The following is a 9,237-nucleotide window of genomic DNA, read 5'->3' on the forward strand; positions in this document are numbered from 1 at the left end:
AACCACCATGTGGACAAAACCTGGTGTTCTCAACATAGGTTTCCCATTTCCCCCATGGGTAACCCTGTGTTGAGGTTAAGCAACAAAGCAAGCCACCACCAGGAGGGGGACTCCAACCTCCCTAAGTAAGTTCTGTCCAAGGCAATTCGTTCAGTTGCTCAGGAGGAGATCTCACACTACCAAAGGAAAGAAAAATATTATTGCCAAATGGGGGAGAAAATTTCCACTGCTGAGTTCCTTTACTTTTTTCTCACATTTATCAGCACACAGAAAGTAGCAAAAGACAATTACAAGGCCTTTTCATATTTCATTTTACACTATGAACTTAGAAATTAAAATTATATGTGAAAACTATGAACTTAAAAATTAAGAATCAAAACGACACTTCATGATTGTTTTAAAAAATCTCTTGGAAAATCACTTCCAACATACTAAATACATTTCTAGCGATTTCAGCAGGTTTAACTACTGCATATATATTCCACACAGGATTCTAAACTTGAAATCATAGTTAAAAATCAGTGTTAAAAACCAAGTGAGGCCAAAGAACTACAGGTCATTTAAGAGAATCCAGTGAAGTTAACAATATTAACTGCATGAGCAAGGATTGCTTGTATAAGTTAAGACAGCAGAAACAGGTTTGCAAATTGCATGGATCTTCAAAATTTTTAAATCAGATATTGTCACAGTTTCTGTTTTATTTCATAAAAGTGAACAAAAAGCAGCCTGAATATGAGTTTTTTTCTGTAAAGGAGGTTCAGGTCTTGCAGTACACATCATATTTTAATTTCGCTCCCAGCTTAGTTCCTTCTAAGCACACTTTGAATTTGGCATCCATTTCCTGGTTCTGAGCTTCAGTGAAAAGATTTTTCCAGTCTCCAACAACACCTGGAATATAAAGAAAAGTAAAATATTACCCTTGACTGAAAGGACCAAGGAGTATGATTTAAAACAAAAAACTACTTTGTCTCTCTTATTATCATATTTCAGGATAATCCTTTTTTTTTTTCTTCCTGCAAGAAAAGAATCTTTGACCCAAGAAGACCCTCTTATATTTGCCTTACATTTGGTGTCCTCAGTAGAATGTGAACATAAAGCAAACATACAAAGCTACTGGTCTGCCTTCATAGCTTTGGCATATGCCTTGTACAGCTGCAGAAGACCATAAAAGATGACCAGCGGTTGTGAAACCAACCCAGAAAGTTCAGAGATTTGGCTTTTAACTGCAAGAATTTTGTGCACAGCAAGCAGACACTGCCCTAAGTTGCAGTCCACCTTTAATCTAGATTTTGGAGCCCCCACAGTCCGAGGTTGTCTGAGTCTACAGCTCTAGCTTGATCCATGACTAAAAGACACAGGTCAATCTGTGGAGTTTCTAGATTCCACATGTTGACTGAGGTTCATAGGCTATCACAAGGGTTATTTAGAAAACCCAAGAGGAAACATCTGTGGAGGCACTCTGTAGACCAAGTGCCAGGCTATCTCCAGTACTCACAGAAGCCAAAATAACTATTTTAACTGGTGCTTACTGCATATCACGACTGAAGGGTGTGCTACTTGTAGGGCACTTCTGCTAATCACATTATAGGGGGCTTTACCAAATGGTACTGGCCCTCGTGATGAAATCAAGTGACAGCATCTTGAAGCACAATCGGTTTTTCTTAAACAACTCCAGACCTTGAAAATTTTATAGAAAGATTAACAATCTACTGATCCAAATTCCTGTCTGCCTAAGACACAGTGCTACCATTCACTACCCTGGCAAAATACAACCAAATTTACCTTTGCGGAAAAGAATTGAGCCAACAGTACCATGAGTCTCCTCCGCCTTATCCTTCACTGCCTGGAAAGTGGCCTTGTCTGCAATGGACTGGATCTGCTCTGCCGTTGGGGAGAATCCAAAGAATTCAGCTATCTGCTTTACACCGGCAGTCAGGTTCTGAAAGCAATATGGTGAAAGGGAGACATGCAATATGCTTCCTCCAAAAAAGGAGTTACCCACTTGGGATGCGCATTGCCATCATCTGTTAACAATATATATTTTCCTTCACAGTATGTTTTCTGCATTACACTGGAGCTCAGCTTTTCTATAGCCAGACTCATCTTGTCATGAAAACCAACTTGATTTTGCTCTTTCAGAAACCTGTGCCTTTGTTGTTAATTTCAGCAGATTTCAAGGAATGGGCTCAGATGTGTTCTGCCCGTCAGTACACAGCATCTGTTTTACCTCTTTCAGGTCTTCATATATTATGATCATAGTATTCTCATCCTCAATGTGTTTGTTCCAGGTGACCGCATGATCAAAATAGGATCCCCAGCCAACTGTAAAGAAGAGAAAAAAACATCAGTGTGACCTTCTCTTACTGGGTACTTTCTTCTCTCTTACTGGGTACTTTCTTCTCTCTGACTGAAGAATTGCCTTCTGTTGCCTATCAGTTACAGCAATGCAAAGAAACAGAACAGCCTGTCCTTTCCATGGTACCATACTGTACAACAGAATGACAGAGGCTTCCTCTGGACTTTTGTAGGTAAATGGTTTCCACACAGAAATACAAATTTCACTATGTGCTTCCCCTCTGTTACTATATTGTCATTTAAACACCTCTTAAAAGCCAAAGCCAGACATCAGTCTAAATCTAAAATCTGAGTTGCTAATGAGGTGTGCAGAAACAGACAAGACAACAAACTGTCACTTCATTACCAATTCAGAACTGCAGTGTTTCCTCCACGACTAGCGGCAGAATTTTGACCCAATGCCACTGTCAAGCTGCCATGCACTCTCTCACCCTTGCCTGGAAGAGCAAAATACCCAGAAACAAAGCATCTTTTGGACATTCTGGCATTCAGCTGCCTCCTTTATCATGATGTATGGCCATCAGTAAACTAATTACGACCCAGCTGTTTTCCCACTGGCCCCATTTAGTTGTTTTTAATTTTTTTTTTTTTGGTGTTGCTTCTTCAGCTACATTCAGTAACTATAACAATACCTTTCCCATTCATGAACTCTGAGAAGAACTCATCCCAGGAGCTGTAACTGGGCACGCTTGACACATTGTTGTGGAAATGGAAAAATGAAACAGCTGTATCTTTAGGGTTTCGAAACAGCACTAGTATCTGGAGTGGGAGAAAGAGGTCAACAATTTTAGATCACTTATTTCCCCTGGCAACCAAAATAAGAGCATAAGCAAACATTCTGCAATCAATAACATACTAGGGGCTATAAAATATTTTATTAGTTAAGGCACAGAGAACAAATTTATAACATGATCATAATAAAGACCTTGTTACCGCTTCTAAGATTTGCTTATGTCATGAATCGATTGTAGAAAGAAGCAACTGGAAAAACTGTAATATTGTCTTTGAATACTACCCTGTAACTACCTAAGACCTGGGAAATTATTGGGAACCACTTGCCAAACCCCTGCTAGGAAAAGCTCTGTTCAATTCTCCTTCAGGAAACCATAGCTATTACAATCATCTCCCATTTTTCAAAGCATGCCAATAATGTACTTAAAATCCTGAGACTGTAATCCTCAGAGAAGTGTAAACGCTTCTGAAAACAGGTTATACACATTAAATTTTTTGTTATACACGTTTTCTCATACAGGAAAAAATACCAGTGAAATGTTCAAGAAATCCTCATCCCTTAACCAATTATTTCCTTCATCAGTGGTACATCCCCTAAGTGCTATGTATCCACCACTGTTCAGCAACTGAGTATCAGAAATATTGAAGTTTTAACAGTGTGACTCTTCGCAAGGAGACAACTAATGTCGCAGAGATACTGCTGCCACATTCATTCCCACCACAGTTGTGCACAGAGAAGAGTAGCATAAAAGAGCAAAGCGTGACACTCCAGCCATTTCTGAGCACTGCAACAGCCTCTAGATCTGTTCTTGTTTATGCCAACTACAGCACCCTTAAGGCTACTGTAAACTGTACAGGGTGCTAAGCCAGCCCAGGTGTCACGAGACTCCCACTGTTGCTTTCCCCCTGTGCCACCTGCTTGGGCGCAAGAAAAGGATGTGGCCCCAAAATTACTATTGCATGCTGGTACTACCAGAAAGATGAGGCTTGCTCCTGGAAAAAGAAGAAAGCCCACCTTGGCTTTGTTCTTGAAAATAGACTTGGGGAGGCAATCATAATTCAGATGTGTTGCCAAAATCCTTGGAGATGGAATCTGCTTCATCCTCTTTAGAAATAAACAGAACCATAAGTGAGAACAGGTTTATTACATGGGTGCAGCAATGATCTGTGAGAGTCGCCTGTGTGAAACAACCCCTAATCAAAAGGCATTAGTCATCCGAGATTATCTGTTTTCTCCTCTCAGGAGAAATATCTTTACTTGCTGCATGACTTCATTTTAATAACTTGTGTGCGGGGGTGCAGGAGAGAGAAAACAACAGACTTTAAGCGATTCAATAGTTTCTTTTCACTAACCTGATATTTATCTGGATCTCCACATTCAATAAATGGTAGTTCTGCACTTACAGGTTTACTCTGGATAGTTGTAAATATCAAATCACTTAAAATCTGGATAAGCCAGTTGACACCTGCACCAAGAAACCCAGAGAACAAAATAAAACATATCAGAGGTTTATGTAAGATCTCAGAGCCTTCTCATTACATGGCTTAATTCAACAGAATAAACAGCCATCAAATGACAAACAACACTAAAGCTCTCAAACAATTATAAGCAAAATAATGTCTTCCATTCATGAGAACCTCAACAGATTCTTAACTACGACCTTCTTGGCTCACTTATAACTGGTATGTGGAAACCCCTGGGGGCAGACCTGACTCAAAGATGCACTTAACATCTTTTTAATATATTCATAAAACAGTCAGTGACAGACAATAAAGGGAGTTTTCCTGGCTTTTATAGAGAAACACCTGGTCTGGATAGGAGAATGAAGGAACGAGCACAGAGCTTCACTCTTTCTGCTGACGAAAGCATCTGCCTCTACTGCTCTGAGTCAAGGATAAAATGGAGTCACCTATTCAATGTCACTGCCAGTGCTTGTCCTCAGTTGTGCCTGCTGCTGTCTCCATAAAGTGCATGTCAGAATAAGTGCTAGAAGAGCTGTTACCCACTGGACACCTGCATCCCTCCCCACCCCTCACCCTTTGGAAGGGATCTTGCAGGAAAGCCTCCCCCATACAGCATCCCATTCCAGAGTGAGCCTGTGGCCAGCTCCTGGAGCTGCGCCGTGGTGCCTGCTTCCCCAAGGTTTCCAGGAATCACGTTTGCTCCACTGATGCTCTGCTGATTGCCGGCAGGACAGAGCGAAGGAACAGCATGTTCACCTTGGCCCGCAGCACCCTCCTCATGTCCTTGTGGGGAGGTGCCTGGAAAGCTTCCCACTGGGCCCACAGTGATGGAGCTGCAGAGCTGCTGCCGTCTCCTGCATGCTGCGAGTCCCCTGTGAACGCAGCTGCCAGAGGCACGAGCAGAGAACGCACAATGCAAACAGCTTTAACCTCTCATACTTTCAGCGGAAAGTTATTCCCAAAAAGGCGTAACTTCCACCCTATGTTATACAAAGTGCTTCAGGATGCCTGGATGGAAGCAGCATGATAAACGTGTCATATTTACACAATGGTGTGGATACAATGTGTACACATCACACGATGTCTTATAACGCATACACATATTACATTTATACACCACTCAATATCATATTTATATATGACATCATTTATATCTCTCTCCCATTTACGCGCAGATCAGAGCCAAAAACATCGAGTCCCCAAATCCATGTCCTCATCTGCCTAGTATTAATGGCATGTGCACAAATACAAATTTGATTTTAAAGAAAAGCTACAAATGATAAAACGTAAAATTCCTAGTCTGTAAATCCCCTACTGGCTTCTTAACCGTGCGACACACCCCAAGGAAGTACTGCATCCTGGGGCTCCATCGTCCTTCACCCCTACCCCAACAGTAGCTCTCTGTGTCAGAGTTTCCTCTCCACTGCACACACCTGAGTTAGGGGAAACATTTTATATAGTGAGACTCTACTGTAACTTAACATTCATAATTATTAAGAAGAAAAAGGAATGAGGACAACATTAAAGCTTTGAGAGACAAATCTCTTGAAGGGCCTCAATGTGAGTCCTTCATCAGACATGTTCATGATCATCTAAACCTGGCAAATGCCAAAGAGTTTGAGCCCTGCATGGAAGACACCTGAGAAGCTGGTAGAGGAGCCAAGACACCAGGCTCCCTTGGTTCAAGAGGGAAACCGGCTTGCAGAGAAATTTTTACTACTGCCTGGTGACATTATGGCTTGGTGGGTCTGAGTGTTGCACCAAGGGGCAAGAGGGAGCCCAGCAATTTCTGGTTTCAAACTGGGGCACCTAATCTTTCCTTTCCTTCTTTTTCCTCTGCTTTTTTTTTTTTTCCTCTCCCACTTTGCAAACTATAGCAAAGTAGGACAAAAAAATCTATTTAGCACTGTTTCAGAGTATAAGAGCAAACATCCAATTGGGAAAAAATTCTGAAGACTTACCTGCAGATTGTAACTACACTGCACTGCACAAACGCAGTATTTTTTCTCCCTCCTGCTTTCCCATTTCTTCCATGCAACCTCTCGTACAAGTGCCTGACAGGTAACAGAGTGCTGCATTCCCCGGCAAACGACAGGGAGCTGTGTACTCCCTCTCCTACTGACAACTGGCAGTGGTCTTTGGTAGAATTGCCCCCTGAAGACCTACTGCAAATTGTCTGATATTAAGAGTGTGAGATCTCTATCTACTGATCCCTCCCCCCGAGCAGGAGAGGTTTACAGAGTTACTAAACCTCAGAGGTAATCAGCATCACAACTCCATCTCTGCCAAACTCTGTGAGAAATCAAAGCCAGTGCCAAGTTATGACAATGACCTTTTAGGTCTTTATATGGTCCAACAAAACTCTGGACCCAAACCCAATGGAATTACAGACTCCTTAAAATAAAGATGCACATTTCACATTTTGTGTCAGCTCCCTCCTTTTGTATTTATCCCTCTCGTCTCTTGGTTCAGTGTCCCATCTCACGACTGCTATAAATTCACCCTAAACACTACAGGCACACTTCTTACGCCCCTAAATACACCATAGTTTCTTTCCAGATCAGAACTCACCAACAGGTGGGAATTCTATGTGCAGAATGAGACCTTGACCTAGGACTCTCTGGTTAGAGCCCAACTTGACCGCACCCACTACCATGCTAGTGCAATGAAATCCTTCCCTGGACCCAAGTTTTCTCCAACAACCCTAAGCTTCTGCTGCTTGGGTCTCAAAGAAGAAACATATGCTTGGACAGGATTTCCTGGATTAGCAAAACCCATCCCTTCCTTATAAGTATCCATGTCACAACTGATGTTTAATAAAACTGATCAAAATCAACTAGTTGGTTGGTTGGGGCTTTTTTCACTGTTGCACCTTTCCTCCTTTCTGCAAACGTCTAAAAGATTCAGACTTCCAGTATGTCTTAGTCAATAACTTCCAGTATGTCTTAGTCAATACCATTTGCAGTAACAAAACAAAAACCAATGCTGATATTGAATAATGCCAAGAAACAGCTTATACTTTTGCAAGTAAATGTGCTGTGCCATGTCACTTTCTACACTTTAAAGAGTCTAATGCATAACTTTATTGCTTTTGTACACTATACTACATTACTAACGTGCTTTTCAGAATACAGTTTATCATACTGGCAGAGTTATCTCGTCCCACTGATATATAAAATACTTTAATCACACTTCTTCAGCCAAAAATATCTTTGAACACTAAAACTTTTCCTTTCAGAAACATAAACCATATTAAAAAGCAGTGCAACAGATTCCTTAAATAAGATAAAGCAGGACAAAAACCTGCTGCCTCTGGTTGTAGTAGAAATGCCCAATATCCTTACACAACATACAACTGCAATCAGTTGGTTTTCCTTCTTATTGTGTCAGCTCATTAGTTACAGTATTGCAGAATACAGCAAGCAATTTATAACGTATTCACCGCATTTGGGGTAGGACACCAGCACCATATCATCTCTTCGGGCTTCCAGGTTCTCTAGGGCTTGGAAGGTTTCCACACTGCACACTGTGACAGGATACAGGGTCCCCCGGTAGGAGAACAGCAGATCCTTCAAGGTAAGCCCCTCAGACTTTGCCAGCGCTTTATTTATCTCATCAACAAAGGCTTGTTTATCCTCAGCCATGTTTACCACCTCTGGGATGTGGAACTGTTAGTCTAACACAGTAAGTGTCTTTAAATAGACATTTTTAAGTGGTGAAGTAGAAATCGTTGGCATTACCTCTGCCCTCCCCTGAATTTGATATGTTTCTTTTTCTCCTCCCTTCTCACCTTTCTGGAAATGGAAGCTGGGTTGATCCTGCCCACTTATAATCTACAGAGCAGGAATTACTTTAGTAAGAAATCCCACTGAGAGCAAGTAATACTTGCAAACTCAGCCACCGGGGAAAACAGAATTGGAAAACGAATCAGCCCGGAAGAATGAGCAGCAAAATATTGTATCTAATCCTACATACCATTAATAGGAAAAAAAGCATCTCACAAAGAAAAGAAAGTCCCTAATAAGAAAAACCCCCAAGAGGTTTTATTTTGGCAATAAAGTCAGCCCCATACTATGAGTTATGAGAAACAGATAGTGAATAATAGAAAACAATTAAATCAAAACCATAAAACAGAAAGAACAATACTGAGAGGGAAGGGATGCTGCCATTTTAGGTTCTAAATACCCCCTCTGGGAGCTAGTCCGCACTAATGCCCTTTTTCACGTTAAAAAGACAATTAAATACTGAGATATTGCATGGCACAGGTTTTTTCAACATCTTCATGGGGGGACTAGGACCCCTTTCTAATGGCCACAAGCCTTATCCTATCTAGCTGCAGAGAGCGAGCGGTGCTGGCTCCCCGGCGGAGCTTTTCCGCCAGCTGCGGCAGCAGGAGCGCGGTGCCACGGCACAGGAGCGCGGTGCCGAGGCGCAGGCCTGTTCCCTGGCCGAGCAGCGGGCACCCGCTCAGGAGCACGGGGCAGCTCACTCAAGGCGGGGCAGCGAGGCCTGGCCCGACCTCGTAGCTCTGGTGGGCACACGTGCTGCCAGCTCACGGCTGAAACTGCGAGGCGAGGGCAGTGGGTGCCCCTGGGCAACAGGGAAGGGTGGTGGCGAGCGGGACCCGCTGCCTGCAGCCAGAGGGGACCGCCGAGGGCGAGCAGCAGCGGCCGAAGCCTGCCACCG

The 9,237-nt window shown here is 42.5% G+C and overlaps 1 protein-coding gene across 1 annotated transcript; it reads right to left on the reverse strand.

The window, feature by feature from the left end:
- Positions 1 to 448: 448 nt before the first annotated feature.
- SULT6B1 (sulfotransferase family 6B member 1) lies at positions 449 to 8,208 on the reverse strand. Its single transcript, XM_074820660.1, has 7 exons — positions 7,994 to 8,208; positions 4,441 to 4,553; positions 4,103 to 4,192; positions 2,988 to 3,114; positions 2,228 to 2,322; positions 1,783 to 1,939; positions 449 to 888 (listed from the first exon to the last, which is right to left on the reverse strand). The coding sequence occupies exons 1-7, from the start codon at positions 8,193 to 8,195 to the stop codon at positions 758 to 760; spliced, it is 915 nt and encodes a 304-aa protein (XP_074676761.1). The 5' UTR covers positions 8,196 to 8,208; the 3' UTR covers positions 449 to 757.
- Positions 8,209 to 9,237: the final 1,029 nt, after the last annotated feature.

This window comes from Strix aluco, chromosome 3 (assembly GCF_031877795.1).
Source record: "Strix aluco isolate bStrAlu1 chromosome 3, bStrAlu1.hap1, whole genome shotgun sequence".
NCBI lineage: Eukaryota > Metazoa > Chordata > Aves > Strigiformes > Strigidae > Strix > Strix aluco.